The sequence below is a fragment of the Haliaeetus albicilla genome, chromosome 2 (genome assembly GCF_947461875.1).
Source record: "Haliaeetus albicilla chromosome 2, bHalAlb1.1, whole genome shotgun sequence".
In the NCBI taxonomy this organism is placed as follows: domain Eukaryota; kingdom Metazoa; phylum Chordata; class Aves; order Accipitriformes; family Accipitridae; genus Haliaeetus; species Haliaeetus albicilla.
In genome coordinates this window covers 18,374,440-18,397,012 of record NC_091484.1, presented here as the reverse complement: position 1 = coordinate 18,397,012, position 22,573 = coordinate 18,374,440, and the positions used below count along the sequence as shown (strand labels likewise).

General features: G+C 39.8%; 1 protein-coding gene across 10 annotated transcripts in view; it reads right to left on the bottom strand.

The window, feature by feature from the left end:
* Positions 1-22,573, bottom strand: part of NCOA6 (nuclear receptor coactivator 6) — a 40,223-nt gene that overhangs the window by 3,341 nt on the left and 14,309 nt on the right. For 8 of the 10 annotated variants that reach the window (XM_009921874.2, XM_069808235.1, XM_069808218.1 and 5 more), the window contains 7 exons: positions 19,831-19,977; positions 17,765-18,884; positions 10,848-10,969; positions 6,949-9,927; positions 5,260-5,328; positions 3,315-3,351; positions 511-659 (listed from right to left, as the gene is read on the bottom strand). In XM_009921874.2, coding sequence (XP_009920176.2) covers positions 511-659; positions 3,315-3,351; positions 5,260-5,328; positions 6,949-9,927; positions 10,848-10,969; positions 17,765-18,884; positions 19,831-19,977 — 4,623 coding nt within the window. Of the gene's footprint in view, positions 1-510; positions 989-3,314; positions 3,352-5,259; positions 5,329-6,948; positions 9,928-10,847; positions 10,970-17,764; positions 18,885-19,830; positions 19,978-22,573 lie in introns of those variants that run through there. The other 2 variants (XM_069808260.1, XM_069808250.1) reach the window with 2 other exon arrangements.

The window sequence follows — 22,573 nt, the reverse complement described above, 5'->3', positions numbered from 1 at the left end:
CAGCTGAGGCTCTGTGCATTAGCACACAGCACTCCTTGATGCTCCAGGCTGCCATCCAGGCAGCGTTCTGAGCGTGCCTGAACTACAGCATTTGGCTTCACAAGAGCTGACCATGCACTTGGGAAGACTTAAGCATTTGTCTTGTGTCTTTCAGGCTTCAGGGAAAAAAAAAAGTCACTTTTTTACTTGAGTACAGTCCTTTTAATGGCAACACATTTCTGCCAAGAGAATTCAACTTCAACTAAGCAAGCTTGCTGAACACTACGTTGATGAGTACTGCAGAAAACAAGTTGCACAAATTTAACAATGGGAAATTCATACAAGATTTACTGCCAGTACAGATGTCGGTAAACATTTCAACCTGTGTCTAAATCATTGAAACTAGAGTTAAAGCACACAACATTTACAAGCTGTAAACCATCGTTATGAGCCAGCTATTGAAAGGGTTATTATTTGGGGAAGTACATTACTTCCTGCCCTCTCCAGGGAAATGATGGCTGTGCATTTTACCTTTTGCAGTGCTGGATGCAGATGCTGGTCTGGAGGACCTCTTGCGCTGTCCATTCTCTACAGTTTCCTGTGAAGCGGCAGAGTCCTCTGTTCTTGAATTTCTTCTATTTGGAGTTTTAGACTTTTCACAATTCTCTTTTGTCTCATTACTAATAAAGTGGGACAAAATATTTCTGATGAAGTGTAAGAAGAATTATGTTTTTCTATGCAACTCAGACAAGCTGGAGGACGGACCGACACAGGTACCAGTTCCGGACTATTAGCATTGAAGATATGAAATGCTAGAGATACCAGAAGTTTTATCAGATGAAGAATGACCTGAGTAAGCCAGAGTATAGTCCATTTCTATTAAAAATTATCAGAGGATACAGAATTGAGAAGTCCTCAAAGAGAATATTTTCAACATTAGAAGACCAAGAAATTAGATGCATTATAAATTGTCTGCTCTGTTTTCCACAGGTGCCACCATTACTGAAGTCTAGGAAAAGCAAACAAGTTACATTAGAGACTGCTATGATATGGGAATACAGAGTTGAAATTGCAGATGAACATGAGGAATTATGAACTCTTCTGTGAGTATGCCAGCTTTTGTTTTTGCTGAAAAGACTCACTCCATTGATCCAAGTGATTTCTTCACATATTAAAAAGCTTAAGGTTTATTTAAAACTTTCTTCAAGCTTTAAAGCTTGAAGTTAAAATCCTTTTTTTAATAACAGAAAACTTTTTCTGGTATAAAAAAATAATTTTGGGTAGTGTGGAAATCTGTGTTTCTTGTCACTGAGACAATAAATGGAGTGCTACATTTTGCAATTAAACCCCTCTTTTATTTTATCACTCTTAACCCTGTAACCTTATTCTGAGGTTTGGGTATTTTCTCCTTAATGCATTAATGCCAGACAATTTCCAATGACTAAGTGGTTTCTGAAGATTAAGCTAAACTTATCTGCTGTGAATTCAAAGGTAAGTAATTAGCCAAATAAATTATTCTGCTGATAATGGAAAAGGAGAAATAAAACTCATTTCATGCCCTTTGGGTGATACTTGCAAGATTTCAAGAAAGGCTACCTGAATCAGAGAACTGACTGAAAACACACAGAGCAGACCTGTGCATTACAGAGGTTCCACTACAGTGTCACTGTTTCAGAGGAAGTCCTGCTTTGAGAAGAAAAACTACTACAAATACTTGTAGTTTTAAGTAACAGACATCTGAAATAAAACACAGTTTGTCAATGAAAGGAGAAACAAACATTCTCAAGCAAGAAAACACAGCAGAGGAGAATACGGAAGCATGTGGATTGTCTCAGATACAAAATAAATATTGAAATCTATTTCCCTGTAAGGCAATATTATGGGCAATCTATAAAGTGAATCCCCCAAACAGGTCACAAACTGGTCTTCTGCTAAGTAACCTGGGCAGCTGAAACAACAGCCACCTGCTTCAGAGGATATCTCGAGGTAAGCAAACGGGCATTATCAGATGAAGTTCAGTTATTACAGAGAATTTTTACAGATTCTAGTGACTAATCCATTGCTTGGATTGTCTCATAGGAACCAACACATCACTTCTCTCCTTTTATAGGAGGAAATCAAATTGGCCCAAGTAAAAATATTTCTAGTGCTTTGCAGGTTGCAAGGTTCCTCTTAAGGTTTGTACCATATGGCATTGAGCTCCAGGAGCTCAAAGCTGACCGCTGTATCAGCCCATCACTAGATTCACAGTTTGCCTGAAAACTTTCCTTCTTTTCCAGTCGTGCTCAGAAAAGCATCAGTCCAGAAAAATCCACAGAGAAAGGCACTTATGGTAACTTCATGTGCTGACTGAGTTTGGAGAATGGTCACACAAGGGACACTTCATTTGGAGAATCCGCTCATCTGCCAAGTGTTGCACCTCCAGCTTTTTAGAAAAATTCTACCCTAAAAAAAACTTGTGAAATTTCAGTTCGTCTTTGATAAAACTAGAAAGATCCCTATACTGAATACAGAGTCATTCCTGATCTGAGAAAATGTACTGCATTACCTCCCTTACAAAAGACGACACTGCCTTATTTCCAGTTGAACCAAATGAGTGAATTGCACCTCTTGCCCTGCCTTAGGGGATCACTCCACTGACGAGAGCAGCATCAAAAACCTGGTCAGTTGTGCCAGTACAGTGATCCAAAAACCTTATGAAGGTCTGTCATTACGGCTGCCTAGGCTGAATTTAAGAGCCAGGTGGGTTTAGAATCTAACAGAAATAGATCTTGGAAACCATATTTTCTTCTGACAGAACAGAACCATTTGAAATTTGATCTTTTAATTACTGAATGTCTTAATCTGGACAAGATGGAAGTTTCAACCTGGCTTCCCTATCAGGTTTCGGCAAAGTGTCAACAAGAAAACACAGAGGAAGCCTGGAGAAAACAGTCACAAAGGCAGAAGAAGAACAAACTTCAGAAAGACTTACTTTCAGAAAACAAAGATTCACATGACAGCTAAGCTGCAGGCTTTGGGGGTTCTGGCTTTGATTTTTTTCCAGAAAATATCAGAACAGTGGAACCATCAAGACATGCAACACTCAGGGCTGAAGGGCTAAGAGGAAACACTGCCCAAATCATGAAGACAGACTCAGGAAAAAGTTACCTTACATTCTACATTTCAGCAATGTTTTGAAACATTCAACTATCCCAATTTCTTAGCAGGACAGAAAGGGTATGGACAAGAAAATGAAGAGCAGTAGTAAAAGTTGTGCAACTGAAGCAAAGAGAAAGGGACTTCCTCCCATGAAAGCTATATCTATTCTGAATCTACACAAACTATCTCCTTACCTTTGACCAGCAACTACTGGAGCATTTGTTTCAAGTTCTACAAAAGAAAAAGATAATTTTAAAGTCTGCTGTAGAAATACATATCCGCTGACAAGGCATGACTATCTCACATTTTTTCTCATTATGTATTAGGTCTGAAGAATAAACTTCTCTCTCTCAAGGCAAAGCAAGCTAACAATAAGTACCACATCAGCCAAGTGCTCCTTCTGATTATGGCCTGCACCAGCTAAGACAGAGAAAAGTTAAAAGGAACCCTGAAGAAGAAAACTGTAGAGAAACTTCCTGACAAGGGCTACTGTCCTCTCCCTTTTTAAACTTCCATTTTAGACAGTTTATTGCTTCTAAAACTTCTAGGTTTTATTAGTTTAAACCTTAAAAACACTAATCTGGATCTATTATGCATGTAAAATTTTGCCTTAACCCCACCAACTCTCGGAGCAATATCTTCTAATGCAAAGGAAGACAATTTTCTGAAGCCCAATTATACTTCCACTGAATTGAAAAAATCTCTCAGGAGATTATGTAAAGAGAAGTCTGACCTGCCTTCTTTCTCTCTCTCTTACATAGTGATTTTATACATAAAGATCAGGTTTCCTTTTGAGTCTTCACCACAATAAACAGCTCTCCTTTTTATCATATAAGATACCTAATCTTTTTACTATCCATCTTTTAATTCTCCCCATATCCACGAGATTCTTTGTTGATAGGGATTATCTATACCTAAACACAGCACCTCTCATGAGAAACTGCCACTGGTTTAGGGACTACCATTACAATGTAATGTATTAACTCACTGTTTGTTTGTCACATTGCCTTTATGTACTCCGTCTCACCCTTAAACAACCTGCAGTCTTTGGGATAGTGGTGCATAAAACTGTGGCTTTGCCTTTAAGATCAATTTAGCACCCAAGAAGAAGGAACAAAGGTGTAAAAAAAGTAAGAAAACAGATAGTATCTGTTCCCTTATGTTAAATACCCCTTACAATTTGTATTGCTGGAATATCAGACTCTTCACTGTAAGTGTATATAGCACCATCTAGGAAAAACAGATTTCTTGGTAACAAAAGAAGAATAGACTACGCAACATAAGGAAAGAGTTACTTTTCTTTCTACTCAAAATTTGAATGGGGAGAATATCCAATAATAAAAGTCAGTAATGTCAGTGCTTCCCCCTCCCAGCAGGAACTCCCTAATGCAGCCACATCAGCACTGGGGCAATGAGTCAGATGCCAATCGACAGGGTGTGTGAACATCTTTGTTTAAGTGGAAGTTCAAAGAAAGGAATTTAATACAACTTGTACTTTCTGAAAGCTCTACTTCTAATCATATTAGAGATGGCAAATCAATGGCGAGTGGCACTTCCCATCCGCAAGTCCACATCTATCCATTTTCCCTACTCATCTTGGAAATTACTTTTTTAAAACACCACAGAACTGATGGTGAGACACCATGATAATAGATGACAACAACAAAAAGTAATCTGCCAGGGCTCCATCCTTGACACACTGCTGAGGGTTCATTAAAAGTTGAAACTCTAAAACTTATGGTCCCAGCATGGCTTTAGAAAATATTTTCAGAAGTGTCCCACATAAAAGAAAAACTCCTACTTGCTCTTAACAAAACTTCAAAACTCAAACACAACATATCATTACAAATGCAGTCTCTCCACAGATTATGACTATCTAAAAACTGCCCTGGTGATTTTTTCATTTGTTTTACTTGATCCCATACTGAATCTCCAACAAGGCTTTGGAGACTTTTAAAGCACAATGTATCTAAAAAAGAAAATCAATCCCAAAAGCACAAATAAAAAAAATAAAAAAAACAAACAACCCCCAAACTACCAAGCATATTAGTGACCATTAAATATGCATTAAAATAAATGAATTTTCAATTACAAAGAGTTTAGTTCACTTATATTCTGCTTTTCCAAAGTAAGATTTACCTGTTCTTTGAACAGTACTTTCTGATGGTGCAACTGAACTTTTTTTCTGTGTTAAATGCTGAGAGGATGCTAGAATAAAAGTGGAGGGAAAAAGCATTATTTTCAAAGGGAGTCACAAGAATTTTCTGTTGTGCAATTGGGCTGCTTTTACAAAATGCTCTATCTTCCAGCTTACCGCATTTTTTCATTTACAGATGCAATTTTTTTAACCTACCCTCTACTTTCCCCCCACCACACATACCTCCCCAGTTTTAGAAAAAAGTTTGGCAAAACTATCCCAAGCGACTTTTCTCAAACTAGAATAAGTGATGAAATTAAGTATCATAAAACACATTTTTAAAGGTAACAGCTTTTCACCAAACTGAGAAATGAAACGAAGTCCTAAAAATTAAAGAGTTTAGTCCCTCTCAGTTTAATGCTCATTTCAACGGAAGTTCTGAGGAAAAACAGCATCTTTATTAATGAATCAATGCCCTCACTCTTTCAATTAAATTGCAAGAGGGCAAAATATGCTCCAGAGGCTCCCTCGAAGTCCTTTAGCAATAAGATCATGTGACTTAACATTTCTTAGGTTGCCAAGTTAAAAAAATAAGATGGAAAAACCATTCTTGTTGGGCTAATGCTTTCTAGTCTCCTCTTATACGTCATAATGAATTTACAAAGAACATCAAGATAAAAAGTTAAACATTCCTGTTTAAAGAATATCCACTTCCATTTTTCTCCTTACAAACCAGAATTCTTTCTGTGAAGCTCAAAGTAATAATTTCCATTTTCTAGTGGCATACAGCTACAACAACCTAATAGCCACAGGGAAAGTCACATTCAAGCTGAACTTCTCAGTTCCACTGACTTCTGTGGATTTTATCTTCCATGATTTTATCTTTTGTGTCTAAACTCATGATGTAAAGCACAATGGATATTCGGACAGCTTACTTCAAGAGTGATGGTTTATTTCCACACCATTTTCAATAGATTAAAAACAGCATCAAGAAATAGCAGCAATGTCATAAATAAAGTCTGTCAGATGCTCAAATTAAAATGGTAAAGGAGAATACAGTTCAGACGTGAAGGTATTTTATGTTTTTGAATTGGACACAATTCACTTATAATAACTTTTTCAGGTATGTCTCTGAAATGAGCATTTTAATTCTTCCCTAGACATAAGGGGTTTTGGCGTTTCTTTTTCTTCTGGAGGTTGTTCAGCTATTTCCTTAGAGGGTTAAGGTTATTCAAAAAGGGAACTAGTATTATTAGGATTAACTCAAAATATCATAATTAAGTCAATAAATCGAAATAAGTTACAAAAATGAAAAGTCTGGCAAGACTGAAGCAGAATACTAGTATATCTAACAGTATAAAAGGCACCTTAAGTACTACTTTTGTCATTACTGATACATCCACATTTTCTCCTTAATTCTAAGAGTTACATGAAGTCACTTCTCTGTTACTACATCATATGTTCATGACAAATACCCCATCTAAGCAGTAAGTGGAAACTGAAATAAAACATCTGAAACGTGAATCTCAGTGAAATACAAGCCTGTGTCACTCGGATATTAGAAACAAAAAAGCAGTTGTTGGCCTTGCCTACAGTGTCTAAATTTTATTATGTTAATGGAAAAAAGCACCTAGGAAGTTAACAAAAGCAATCTTGTTTCTTCTACTTACGCAGGGTAGCACTGGACTTACCTGTACTTTGTAGCAGTTCCTGATGTGCTCCTGCTTTTTCCTCCACCACACCAACCCCAGTTTGCTCAGCTGGTAAACTGCTGTGGTTACTACCATTAGTGCTTGGTGCTGCAGGCACGGGGTCTGGGACTGCAAGAGTGGTTACAACCGACAGGACGCTCGTAGGAGGAGTGCTTGTTGGTACGCTTGGAGATGCAGAGGCAGGAGCAGCAGCCGCAGTGCTGACACTCGAACTGCCAGCCCCAGAAGTGCTCTGTTTTATAAGACTGGGTGCTGGAGGTGTCACAGTTTTATTATCTAGTTCTGCTGGTGATTGCTCTGTTCCCAAACTATTTGGGACTGACATTTCTAGTCCCTGACCTTCTGCTTCTCCATCCAAAGCATATTGCTCTTCCCCTTTCTCAAGGGAGCCAGTGACTTTCTTGCATGCTTTAGTCAGCAAGAGTTGGCCAATCTTGTCTACTTTTCCCTTTCCCTTACTCGAAGAAACAGGACTGCGTCTGTTCCCAGATCCTGGACTACTCGTAAGAAGAGGTGAAACCACAGGTCCAGACTGCATTGCTGTAACAGAGCCCTGGTCGCTTGACCCACCACTTTGAGAAGTGGTCTCCTCTGGGCTGAAGTCTTTGACTTGCTGAGCAGGAGGATGTGAAGGAACATTGGAAGAAGTTGTAGCAGGAGAAGACAGCTGAATAGGAGGTGCCAAGGGATTAAGAACCAGTGGCCTGCTGGTGGGAATACTAGAAACAGGACTGCTGGACGATGTGCTGGGAGGAGCGGGCCCAGAGAACTTTATATTCTGCGGTATGTGCAAAGGACCAACAACCGCAACTGACTGAGGCATTAGACTAGAGTTAGAAGTCATTGGGGCTGCTGGAATCGTACTTGATTGAGAGCCCTTCATAACTTGAATTATTGACGATGAGTTTATAAAAACGGGTGTAATGAACTGTGGCCGGGAGTTAGACTGAACTGCTGACTGTCCCTCAGAAACCATAACTTTGCTCCCTACGTTGGGCATTGTGACAACAGTCGACACCAACGCAGGTTGCAAGTGAGATGGCAACGGTGCTGATGTATTAGCAGAAGATGTAATAGGGTTTGAAGTTACAAAAACTGTTATCTGGTTGGGGGGTAAAGAACCTGAAATAGAAGAGCTGACAGGCCTTTGCATTACTGGAGGAACACTCTGTGCAACATTTGAGTTCATTTCTCCCAGTTCCTGGTGCCCTGGATTTGAACAGGGCTCATTATTTTGAGGCAAGCTAAGTGAATTAGATGGCTCTTTGCTCAAGGATGAATCTTGTAGTGGAGGAATGACAGCTATCTTCTTTAGCTCCTCACCAGTAGTGACTATCGGTGCCATTTCAAGACCAGTCAGCCCAGGGGGCTTAATGGTTACATTAGGAGCTCCAGAATTATCAAGAAGTTGACTTAAAGAAGTTGGTGCCTCCCTCATAGCTGGAGATACCATGGTTTTACTTTCCTCCATGACTGGAAGCTTACTGGTGTCTAAGGCTTGCCCATCTTTTTTTGACTGTTCTTCTGAAACCAACATTTTCATTTCAGGAGTAGGGATACCTTTTAGTTCAATACTCGGCTGGTCTTTGTTACCTTGGACACCTTGTGCACTTTGACACTCATTATCTTGAGGCACACTAAGGCTCTCTTTATTGTCTTCAGGAATGCCAGTCATAGCAGGTGCAGAAATAGCAGGATTCTGATTACTTAGCATGTTATTATTTTGAAAACTTGTAGTCACAGGTGTCGGCAAAGAAGAGGGACCAGCCATCATATTTCTTTGTAATTCCATGTTCTGCAAGAGAGATGGGTTCTGCTGAGTTGTCAATGATAATTTAGCTGCTTTTGAATTCTGTCTGCCAGGGCTTGGTGTAGTTTTCCTACTGGATCCAGGACTAGACCTTCGACTATTGCTTGGACTTGCTCTCTTTGTTCCTCCAGTGTTGGTTTGTTTTCCTGAATTAATGACCACGCCTTCCAATTTGTGTGACTGTGGAGCAGCAAAACTAGACTGATTGTTAATTGTGAGATTTGATGGGGCTTGTCCAATGGCCTTCAAAGTAGTGGGATTAAGACCCTGCTGATCAAATCCTCTATTGAGATTAGGCCTGGGAGGTAAAGGAATATTAATCTGGGGAGGGAACAGACCAGCTATAGAAGCATTGAGTCTCTCTGGAGACAAGCTAATTTCTGATGGTTCTGTGCTAGGCGGACGATTATTAGGAGTCTGAGGATAGTATGGCCTTGGGCTTGCTCTGTTTGGGGTTTTAGGCCTTGAAGTTTGTGATGGGGTGGCAACATTTGGAAAATGGTGTGTAAGAGCACTAGGCAGAGAATTAGACTGCTGCTGGGGACTTGCACCTTGTGCAGTTGAAAGTGGAGACAGTCCAGGTTTGGGTCCCGTCATCATTAATTGGTTCTGTGAAACTACTAAATGAGATGTCAAATTATTCTGAGCTACTGATGCTGGGGGGCCTTCAGCTCCACCTCCTTCTGGAAGGGAGGATACTGATGAAACCTCTCCAAGGGGTGAGCTGGAAGGATTCTGTACATTATCTTGATAAACCATTTTTCTTGCATTATTTCCCAGAGGAGGATTGCCTGGCAAGGAAATTCTTTGTTTATCAGGAGATGGAGGCACTGATCCAGGACCTTGGAGGTTAACCATTACTGGCATGTTACTGCTTTGCTGCATTGGCATTCGTTGAGCATCTGGATTCAGAGGCCCTCTAGGTGGGTGAACTCCTTGTGGTACAGGAAGCCTGACTGATTTGGGATCCTGCTGCATCATAAGCATCATCATCATCTGCTGCTGTTGCTGTGGTGTTTGTGGTGGTGCCTGGGCTTGCTGTGGTGGTGGCTGTGGCTGCTGCTGCTGCTGTGGCTGCTGTGTATGTGGCATGAGTTGAGGTGGCATCTGCTGAAGTGGTCTTTGTTCCACCGGCTGAGATGGATAACCTAAGATGACAAGATGATACATTCATTAAAACCAAACAAGGATCAGAGAAAGCAAAATTCCTGTAACAAACAGGATCAGACAGATAGAAAGTATAGCCAGGAACCTGTTTATCTTATGGAAGAGCCACATTAATGAAACAGGCTTTACAAATAAGGACAAAGATTTTACTTAATTCTTAAAAATATTTTTACTTAATGTGTGAATGACTTGCATGACACTTAATTGGAGATCTCTTAGTGTATCATATCAGCTACTAGCTCCAGATTCATGTCACCTGAAAAGTCTCTGCAGCTGTCCATGGGCTTACTTTCACTTACAAATGCAGAGTTGGACTTTCACTAATTATCATTCCTTAAAACAAACTAAAAATTTGACCGGCCCTGTGGGACATGGACTAGCATACCTGCTACAGGTCTGACATTTTCTAGTGTACAAAGTAGAATCTGTCATGTATTACCTGGCCAAAAACGGTGCTAAGAATCACCTGTCTGGTTCATAATGTAAATTCCTTTGTGGACTTTGGATTTAATCCTCCCTACATGCAAAGGATAATTCCAACTGCAACCTCTATTTCTTAACTCTAAAAAATCAGCCATTGGTTAATGCTAAATTTTTTAAGGCATCAGTCTGTGCTACAGCTAGAAATACAGAAATTTTTACCAATTATGTTATTGCTGAATAACTCTACAGTATTGACTATGGTATCTGCAGGATGATACATGAGAATGTGGCCACCTCTTCATTTTGAGCTAATTCAAAGAAAACAGTTAAACAATGGTACCAATTAGTTACTAGGAGGAAAAAAAAGCTTTGGACTTGAATGTGTGATAACACAAATAAAATAGAACTGTCACAAAGATCAGTTAAAAGCTCTCCTATAGTTATTACATTCAGATAATACACACAAAAATCCTAGTACCTGGTGGCCTACTTGCAAAATCTGAAAGTTTAGGGCCTGAATTATCTAAATTCATTCCTTGTTCTCCAGACATCGATGACTGATCACTCTCCTCCAGGCCAGCTGGACGTGGTTCTGAAGAACTGAAAGAAAAATAATTGCAGTTAAGATCCAGCCCTCACATCAGTGTTTGACTTCTGCTTCCATAACTAAGTACTCAAGTAATTAATTCCTAGCATTTTTCACAGACCAGCAAGTAACTCACTAAAATGCACCGCTACCTCTGGCATAACATGACAAATGTGAACACAGAGCCTACGTCTGCTGACAGTCACTCCTGTGCCTTAAATACGACCGAAAAGACAAGTTGCCTGGTGCTCTATTGATCTTAAACATTTCTTTCCTTTGTTTCTACCTTGAATCTGAGTTTTATAACCAAGAGAATGCCAATGGATATTCCAAATGATATAGATAAATATATTTAAAATAAACAGGCTTCTCTCTAATACTGCTGTGACATCTGTATAGATTAGTAAGTATCACAGGTAGATGCACAGGCATTTATTTTAATGGTAGCACCATTTCTTCCAGTATTGTACCCAGAAGTGACTAGCTCAGGGTATCAGAGACCTCTGTTAACATCACAGCAAAACCACACTGACGTGTCAGACATTGTAAGTCACCCGCCAGAGCACAGACCTCTGTGGGATACCTGAGGCTCTGTAAGTGATCACAGCACGGTTTGGGTTGGAAGGGACCTTAAAGATCATCTAGTTCCAACTCACCTGCCATGGGCAGGGACACCTTCCACTAGACCAGGTTGCTCAAAGCCCCATCCAGCCTGGCCTTGAACAATTCCAGGGATAGGGCATCCACAACCTCTCGGGGCAACTTGGTCCACTGCCTCAACACCCTCATGGTAAAGAATTTCTTCCTAATGTCTAATCTAAATCTACCCTCTTTCAGTTAAAAACCATTACCCCTCAATCCTATCACTACATTCCCTGATAAAGACTCCCTTCCCATCTTTCCTGTAGGCCTCCTTTTGGTACTGGAAAGCTGCTGTAAGGCCTCCCCACAGCCTCCTCTTCTCCAGGCTGAACAACCCCAACTCTGTCAGCCTGTCCTCATACGGGAGGTGCTCCAGCCCTCTGGTCATCTTCATGGCCCTCCTCTGGACCTGCTCAAGCAGGTCCATGTCTTTCTTATCCTGGGGACCCCAGAGCTGGATGCAGTACTGCAGGTGGGGTCTCACCAGAGCATAGTAGAGGGGCAGAATCCCCTCCCTTGACCTGCTGGCCATGCTTCATTTGATACAGGCTGGGATACAGTTGGCTTTCTGGGCTGTTAAGTGCACACTGCCAGCTCATATTCAGTTTTTCATCCACCAGTACTCCCAAGTCTTTCTCCAGGGGTACTTCATGCTCCAGGAGACTCTCTAGGACCATTTAAAATTGTTCAGATTGAACACCTAATACTTCCATTGAATCAAGACAGCTTTTGTAGACTTCGAAAAAACAAGTTTCCGTAGCTATCAATATATATGGTCAGAGAATGTAAGATAAAGACGGATGAAGAGTAAAAGACCTTAACTGCTTATCGGCTTCATGAATATATGGAGGCTGTAGGGAGATCTACATAGTAAAAGCTCCGAGTTAAAATTAAAGACATCAAAATAAGCCCACTGCCAACAAACAGAGACAGAATAAAGCAGAAATGCCAAGGACAAAAGAAATTTTCAGCAAAATAAGAATTTGAAGTATGTAAAGGTGAAGAGATCTACCTTATTTAATTTTACTCGAGAGTAACAGTTTCTGGCATCTGTACAGCTGACATGGAGAGACCCAGGCCTGTCCTAATGTGCTATTAAGTACCCAACCAATGTTCAAAAAGGAGTGTGTGACTTGAAAAGTCCCTGAACTTTCACAGGTCAAAACTAGGGAGAACATAAGCCAAGAGAGAAGAAAGGTAAGAAATGGGGCAAACAACAGAACCGTTCCAAGCACTGCTGCTGAGCGGACAAGTATTGCCAAAGAAAGTAGTTAGAGTTATACCTTTTGTCTAATCCAGCACACCACCAATTTTTGTGATGCAGTTGTTGTAGGCTTACATGCCTCCACCAATAAATTTGATGAAAATTGGCAAAATACATACACGTGCCCCAGAAGCATTGTATTAGCAGCCACAAAGGAACAAAAATTCTGGCAGCAGTATCACCCAGAGGAGCTGCAGCCTTTGATGTAGGTGCCAGCAAATAACTGGAATAACTGCCTAAAATTGTGAATACAATCTTAAATTTGTAATTTTGCCATTTATTATTTCTCAATAATGGTGGGAGATTAAAAATGCTACAGTTAAAGATTAGATAAAAGCCAATGCAGAGCATCACTGCAAACAGGTTTAACCTAGAAAACAATCATGGTGCAAAATCGATCTTAGAAAACATCTCCTGCCAGATGGGTCTAATCAGGCAAAATGTACAAACCTTGCAAAACAGACATGAGTTTTGTTTGCTAGCAAAGAAGAGCAGTTATTATAGGAAAGACTACTACGGTAATCGCTGGAAAACTTAAACATAACTTGAATTTTGAAGGTAGCTGAAATTCACTGGGCATATTTAGCAACCACCACCCATCAAAACCCCCCAAATTCTGAATACGAATAACAAGCAAGATGAGAAGGTTGTGTGAGGGGGACAAATATTCTGTATTTTTTTTTCTTTCCTTTTTCTCTGGATGTAAAAAAAAAAAAACCAACCCCAAAATACCAACTGCACATTACATACAGTATGGATAGTCATAAGTGAACCCTTTGCTCCACCAGTGGCATTCTCAAGCACATTCTTCAGATAAAAAATCCCTCGTCAGACTGGAGACAGAACTCCAGAAGACAAAAAATAACCAAAACACCCCCTCTCCACCCCCCCAAACCAAAAAGGACTGCAGATGCTGAAATAAGGTGTGCAAAAATAAAATTACAGTACAGATGCAAGCAGAACCAGCCCTGCCGACACAGTACAATGCTCTGCAACAACTGCTGCTTTTATAGAAAGGCACTCGTCCTCTGATGCTAAATGAGTTTCATTTCCCATGTGTACAGGGGGACTGTCACCTCCAGACCTGGAGTTAAAAGCTCTCTAAATCTGGTTGAGAAAAATTTCTTTGTCCTGCAGTGCTGTTCACCAGCTGCACATCACACTTCACACTGGATACTGCAAATCTGAATGCCAGCAGTGATTTCACCAAGTGTATTATTTCTGTTCTAGCTGTACATGATGTTTACGGTCTGTGCACAGGGGAACATTAAACAACTGTTTGTTTGTGCATGTATTTAATAGAATTAACTAACATGTTTTATCTACAATCACATTTCCTCTAGCATCTTTTTCTCAGTTTACACCCCCTTACCTATAGTCTTCAAGTTCAGAAAACAGACGCACTTTTAAACAACCTACTTTTCCAAAATAGCATTGGAATGAAAACCAAGACAAGTTCCTCAATTAAGCAAACCCTTAAAACTATTTTAGACTCAGATGAATAAACTCTTTCAATAGCTCACTTATCCTACATACATTCCAATATGGCTCAGTCTACAAACCATATTTGCTAAAGGTACTTTTGTTATTATATTATTACATCTCAGAAATTATTTCTAAGAAAAAAAACCGAATCATTTTGAGCATGTTTATCAAATTAGCTGCATTTCTACATAAGGTTTGCTGCTCTGAATTCTAAAATTTCTAAGGAAGAATGACAGAGAAGAAGCCGAAGTGAAAAGCATCCTGTTTGCTTCTGACGCAGAAGAAAGTGATCCAAATCAAATTTAAAAGAATCAGCTGTTCCAAGAGAGGAAAATGCTGAGCTTGCCTAACAATGCTAGGGAAGCCAAGAGCAAATGAGGCAGGAAGGTATTGCAGCCAGTTCTCATAGCAGTCACCCTCCTTTTGCTGGAGTATAACCTCAAAAAATATTTTTAAGGATAGCTCCCTTCTTAATGCTCCTACAAGAATAAAGTGATTAATATACAGCCCATTAAGAAACAAAATGCTAATCCATATCAGGTGCCAAAACAGCATTCTGCAGGTAGCAATCGCAAGAGAATGTTCACTGAAAATTTAAGTGATAGAATAAGTACAAAGTGGTATTTCCTTTGTTAAGTACGCCAATATCTGATTAAAAGCCTGGTTTAAGAGTTAGGAATTCTTTTTGAGTTGTCATAGCTCAATAGACAAGCTGTAATTTAGGCTTCTTTTGTTGTGAAAACTTTTTAATGAACAAATAGTCTTGTGGGGCTTTGTAAGCTCAGAGGAGAGCTTTATATATCTGTTTCTTGATATTCCCAGGCCACACTGAAGCTGGGTGATCATCAGTAAGACCAATGAAAACAAAATCCTAACAAGGCTTTTCTTTTCAGAAGAGAGTGCTCCCTCTGAATCCTCTGTCATTTCCATGGCAAGACAGCTCACTACGGTAGTAGTTACTATTATTTTATTGGAACCTATTTAAAATTGAAGCTTTTTTTTTTTTTTTTTTCCTTCACATAGCACCAGATCTTTCCTACCTAGAAATACAAGGCCATTTTTGTCTTTGGTTTGGGGCAAAAAACCCCCACTTTCCATGAAAGATGCAGATGACTAATAGTGATACAAGGTTTGCATATTTTACTTCACTGCAAATTATCAGCAGTGCCTTCTGGTACTATACAAATTGCTGTTGGGTAGCAGCTATGCAACATGAATGTTTTTGATACAAAGAAAAATAAGACATTGCTATTGTTTGAAAGACATCTGGATAGCTTTAAATGTCAGGTGAACAACAAACAGGAAAGTATCTGCTTGTTATTTATTTGAGACTCTCTGCAGGATCTAATGTATCAAAAGCAAGAAGATGCACATTCTACCATTATGCTACTACTATTCTTTACAACTGGACCACACAACACTACCTTGTGCAATATACCGTTACAAACTGCTCCTGCCAAATTACTTGCATTTAAGATTTCTGGAATGGCAAAATTAAGACACCTATATGCCCTCATGTATCTCCCTTCCACAGAGCCAAAGACTATCAAAACTAGAAAGCTCAGCACATCAACACCTATGGCCTTCCCTACAGGCCTGCCCTGCTCCTTGTGGCAGCACTGCAGCTGCACGGATCGTGGCTGTCCGTAGCTGCCCACCTGGGCATGAATGATCCCTGTTCTACACATTGCAGAAGCTGATGAAGTTTAACAAGTCAGGCACTGCAAGAGACAAGCTGGTATCTCAGTTTCCAAATCACCCCAACATTGCAGTCTAATCACACATTGGCCACTTGGTTCTAGGTGAGTTACTTTAACCAGGTTTTCACAGCTGGCCATAGACTGTTCACTCCTTCAGATTTAATCTGAAATCACATGGCCTGTTCTGCAGCAGTGTTGAGCTGATAAGCCATACCAGGACCATATATAATTATATAGCAGGTATTTGAAAGACTTTTTTCAAGGCCTATTATATTAGCATTTTTGCATTATCTTTGCTATGCAGCATTTCTGCATCTGTAAAATGCATGTAACAGCTCCTGCATTTTATTTTAGTACTAGTTAAACCAATTAACAATTGTCACAGAAGATCACTTGCTATAGATAATGCGAGTTGTTTCAGTCCAGAACTAAAATGTCCATGAGAAAATTAATTCCATTTTCATGAAGGAATCTTGACATTGTGCATAAAATGCAGGTTGTGGCTACGCACTGAATAACCAAGGGAAAAAATAAAATATCGAACAGTTGCTTAGTACTTGAATGCCATCCACTCTTTGCACTGAACTGGACATCTGTCCCTGGAAAAGGTGGCATAAACTTCAGGTTAAAGACTTGCAATGATTATTCAAAGGATTGGGACTGGTGGAACCAGAGCCACACTAGTAGCTTAATGTGCCTTTGCTACCTTTTTGTTTGTTTAAGAATTTAACTTTGGAATTTCGATATTCTTGGGTTATAATTTTCTGTGCAGAGTTTTTCCATTTTTTCTAAAGCAAACTGGAAACAATCCCCAGATGTTCCATCAGATGGATTTCTGTCAATGCCCCTGTGGCTCATCTGCAGCATCAGAATAATTAGATATAGCATATCTGCCTTTACCATTTTAGCTAAATAATGGTACAGCAGCACTAGTCTACCACCCTGTGCTGGTATTAGTAGACTGTCAACAGCAAAAGGTTATAGGACAGCTGGTCAACGAAGAATACGCTGGCCAAAGAGGAATGAAAGGATTCAGCAATCTCATATTTCCACTCAACAGGTACATTCATTCATCTCTCAATATTACCCATTTGCCTCTTCCCTCTCAGGAGTTGTGGGTTTTTTTTCCATCCTAATCTCTCCTAGGCCAGGAAGACCACCACTGCTTGGGCCTGTTATCCTCATACCCAGGAAGTACCAGATTCCTCCCCCTAAATTCTAGTTGCAGCTTCAACTAAGAGAGAAGTCCAGCTCAATTCCAGGCAGAAACACATCCAGATATACATATAATTCAGGAAACAACCCCCCCCAAAATCTCTACTGTACATGTGACATGGAGGCTTCTAATTCTTCTGAAAGTACTTCCCAGCCTTTGATCGTGGCTGTCAGGCTGCTTAAAAAAGGCAGCCTCCTCTTCCAAGGGCTGTGGCACCATGTGCCACATTCTACACTTCCTTTACCCAGTAAACATAAGGAACAGTGCCATTAAAATTGGGTTTATAATTGATCTGGGATGTTTGCATGGTTTTTTTTTAATCTTGAATGAACTTTCCAGTGGCAGAGTTGCCAATGGGTTATCATTTAACTCTTGAGAGAAACTGCTAGAATATGAAATAATACAGGTCCTTTCTCACCCCATACTTGCTGAAAAAATATTGACAAGTTGCCTGTGGAGCCTCCCCATGCCCCTTATAAAAACAATGTAATATTAAACCTACGTTGTTTGTTCTAGTTGTTGATTATTTTTCTTCTTCCTTGGAGGCTTCTTCTTCTTCGGCTTGTTGGCATTCTGATTATTTTGTTTGTTGTTCACACCAAAGTGCCCTGCTGATATATCGCTTTGTAGAAGGTTAACCAAGAGCGGACTTGTGAGTGTAACATCTTTATTGACAGGAAAAACAGGATTCTGCCCACAGGAAATCTGATTCCCATTTGGCGTTCCACTAAACCCTGTATTGAAAGGCAGCCCATGGCCAGAGAAATGACTCCCTGAAGCATTGTTGTTTCCTTGCATTGCTTGCATGTGAGAAGGCACCATGTTTGGCTGCTGCACAGGAACATCCGGTAACATCTGTGTCAAGTTCACATCATTATTTGTTGCAGTAGTAGTATCCCCAAGTTGCTGAGATATGTGAGGACCAGGTCCAGTGGGTCTTAAAACTTGCCCTTGAATTCCCATAACCTGAGAAGGATTACCATTCACAGGGCCTTGCTGTGCCATCATCTGCCCAGTGAACTGCACCATGTTTCCTTGCATGTTTGGGGTTGGTCCTCTCATCAGTTGAGCTGGCCCCGTCATAACATTGGACTGGTTTTGAGTACTAAAAGGCTGTTTATTTCCTTGCATCTGAGTGGTCATCATCTGCTCCATCATTGAGTTTTGCTGCAACAAGACCTGGCCCTGAGGTCCCATCATCTGATTGTGTGTAGACATCATCTGTTGTCCCTGCTGGGGAATCATCTGTTTGGGTGGGGTCATCCTTTGAGGAGAAGGACCAAGATTTTGGTTTTGTGGTGTCACCATCATTTGGCCTTGTGGCATGAGCTGAGTTCGAGAAAGTATCATCTGGTTTTGAGGATTCAGCGATCCCTGAGCCTGAATGTTTACCATCTGTCCTTGAGAGGATACAATTTGCTGATGCATTCCCATAAGCTGAGACTGTGGTCCTTGCTGAGGCTGTCCCTGTATGTTGCCCATGTTAACTTGCGGCACCCCACTAGCACCAGCCTGCTGGTTGTTCATATTTCCATGAAGTCCCATTAGATTGGTCTGCACCATATTTGGTGGGCCATGTGGTGCTTGCATCTGATTTTGAGGAGGTCCAGATCCTTGGCCACCTTAAAAAAAAAAAATTGCCAGTAAGAAACTGATTGGAATGGTATAAGAGTTTTCACAACTTTCGATGTTGAGTAAGTACTCCAAAATTTTTTTCCTCCCTTTTCAAATGAACTGGAATATCTGACACATTTGCAGTCCTGTGATGCAGTGTTTGATGCTACAGATACATGTCAGTTGTCAAAAGAGAACATCATACTTCTCAAAATAAACACTTAGACTGGTATTTCCCATGTACCCCACTGCAGAAGACATAAAAAATTTAATTTCAGTTGTTACCTGTATGTAAGTTTGAAAATCTTCCATAATATCACCTAACTCAACAGAGTAATTCCTAACCAAAATAAGCTTCAAACCTTGAGGTTATTTTATAACGGGTTAAAAAATAAATACACACAGAGTACTGATGAAATGACATTATCAGGGTACCCATAATCCAGATAAAAGACTAATAATAGAATTGTTAAATGGAGACATTTATGAACTAAAGATTTAATTTTTACAGGTCTGACGATAAGCAGACTTCCAAAGCTTTCAAAGGAACTAATAAATTATCTTTTCAAAGCAGAACAAGATTATTTTGTTGTTGTGCTTCTAAGATAATAACACAATTTTTTTTTTTTTCTGGAAAGAAGTTCCTTTTGTATTGTACCATTACCCCTAGGCTCCAAATTTCAGTGCCACTTCCATTCCACTTCTTAACAGATACTTCTGGATCCTAGCACCAGAGTCCTAGTCAGTAATAGCTGGGTTGTTTGAAAAGCCATGAGCAGCCTCCTGCTTGTCTTTTCTTCATTTAGCAATACACACAGAATGCCCCTGCAGCCCCAGCTAGTTAACTCCCTATTAATGACAAGAGTTTAATGTTTTGGTATCTGTATTACACAAGTAAGGGCGTAATTTTCTACAAAAAAGAAAAAACTGAGGAACACCACATCCCAAACAGACCTGTGTGCTGCACGTTTTGGCTAGTTTGCAGCTGCGGCGCTCCACTGTTCACTGGTGTTCCTGGAGCTGTGGAAGGCACCTGACCTTGCATGAAGTTCTGGTTAGCCTGGCCTGCAGGGAACCCTGGGGGGAGGCGCTTGGGTATTCCTGAACACAAGGATTTTCTTATTAGTAAGTACGGAAAACAGGACTTAAAAAAAAAGAGAAAAAAATCTACAACTGGACTGTGATAGGAAGGATACCTTTGAGTCTGTACTGTTACATTACAGGTTTAGGCAGAAAGTGTTTTTTGCCAATACACAAAACCCACTGAAGACATTTATAGTTCTTATGTGTGCAATAATTCTGCCTAACAAACTACTATGACTCAGTTCAAACTGTAATTTAAATACAAAACTTACCCCACAGAGAAGGCAAAAAGTCCATGTTTGACTTCTTAGAAACTAGAAATTGAAGTAACATAGTTCGCTGTTTTCTTCTCTACTGCATCTCAACTCTAATCAGGCCCTCAACTTACTCCATGTACGCAAACACAAGTAACTTGCATTTGTTACCGTGACGCGCTCCTCTCAACAACTCTCACCATAACACACCAGGTACACACTCCTTGGCACTGCTGCTGTGTGTACGGACACTCAAAAACCTCCACAACAGCTGCTCATTCAAGTAACCCTGCTATTCTTACTGCAAGAGCAAGTAATTCTATCAGGCCCCTATCTGGCACAACACCCACCCTTTGATGTATCAAAACATCACTGCTGCCCTGGGACAAAGAGCAAAACCTTCCCTCTGTCTACCAATGTGAGCAGCAGCAGCATAAATGGATTTAACAGAACCCACTTCTTTTTAACTCGCTGTCAAATAGACGATGCCACAGACCTAGAAGCAACCCTGTCCTCCCTTATGTTTCTGACCCACAATATACAGCCAGAATTTGACTTTGGTTCCTTCTACAGTTATAGCTTTCTTGCACACTTAATTGTATTGCTTGTGTTAATTAATCTGGTCTTATGTTTGTAATTAATATTTCAAGATAATCAAGTTTACAGGTCAAACAACAAAACACATCTGCAAATATGGAACATATACTTCTTGAAACATCACATCACTGGACTCTAGTTTTAGTTCTGCTAAACATTCAGGAAAGTTTTGCACACTTGAACTGAGAAAAAAAGAAGTGTTAACTTGGCCTATTCCAAATCTAATATAAATTCTGATTTGCTAAATTAACTAGGCAAAATGGAAAGCATTTGAATGTATTCATTTACACCAAACCTTTAAATGCAAGATGGCTTAAAAATTGAAAGATCTGTAATTATAACTTGGTTAACATAACACAAGATGGCTCAAAAATTGAAAGATCCATAATTACAATTTAATTAACATATTTGTTGCAGTGAGGAATAAGCATGCACAGAAGCCAGGCAAAAATCTCAGCAAGTGGAAGCAACACAGCTTTACTGAAACCAATGGAATCCTGTCTTTTTAAATCAGCTGGGGATGTAGCTCACAGCAGGATTACCGATTTTAGCAATAAGGTCTACAGTGAGTCCAAATAATGTATTTTGATAGTTTATTTGGGGGGTCATTTTTAACTCAAAAAAAGTAGGGTTTTGTTTGTAGTAGGTTTACTTAGAAAGGAAGGAGAATACACAGGCTGTACTATCTAGAGGTCATGGCTATGCTACCTAGAGGAAATGATTCCCGATAGGGACATATGGCTAGTGAGGCAAAACTGTAGGGAAATGTGACTATAATAAATAATAAATATAATGGCTTCCATATGGAGACAAGATAAGCTATACCAAGTACAGGGCACTGGCAGAGCCTAAGAACAGTCTGGAAGAGGAGAACCTTGAAACTGAGAAAATTCATCTGAATTCAAATGAGGCCCATGGTACAAAGAGTGAAAACAAAAAGCTTGTCCAGATCAGCAGACCAAGAAACGGGTATTCCTTACAGCTTTTTGGACAGATTTCAGACACACAATGTGAGAATGCAAGAAACCAGAAAATATATATCTATATATCTATATATCTCTGTGTGTAGGTGGACAAAGAATATGGCTCATACTTTGTAAGTACAGAAAGAAAATATTTCAAAAGCTTAAGCAAGACCTTGTGTATGGGTATCTGAGAGCAGCCATTCCAGAGAAAGATGAACAAATGAGTGAGCAGAGAGAAGTGCTACAAGTCTGGCACAGAACTACAAAAGAGGAAAAAACCACCAAGGACACAAAAGAGATCCTGAGATTGACAAATGAAATTCATTCACTGTTAGAGAAGAATTCTAGGAGTAGTAAGTAAAAGATGTGAGTGTGGAGGTCCAAGGAGAAAACTAAAAGACAACACAGCCAAAGGGGAAATTAAAACACCCCTTGATCTCTTAATTTTAGAATAGGGAGTACAACAGTACGGCAATAATAGCTCTTTCCTCTTTTATATGGGAAGAAACTGATGACAAATAAAGACAGGCTCAAGAAGAGACATCCAAAACTTAGAAAGGAAGATGCAAAATAATGCCTCGTTTCTGTAGTAGAAAATGTAAACAGTGACAGAGGAAGCTGAACAGAGAAATAAAATGTTCATTTGTTCTTATTACACTCACTCTCTCTTTCTCAAAAAAAATCCCCTTCCCAAAGACCAACCCCAAACCAAAAAAAAAACCCCACACCATCTCTGAGTATCCTGAACTTGCTTAAAGGCAACAGAAGAATTGTCAAGAGGATGACTGGCAGTCATAA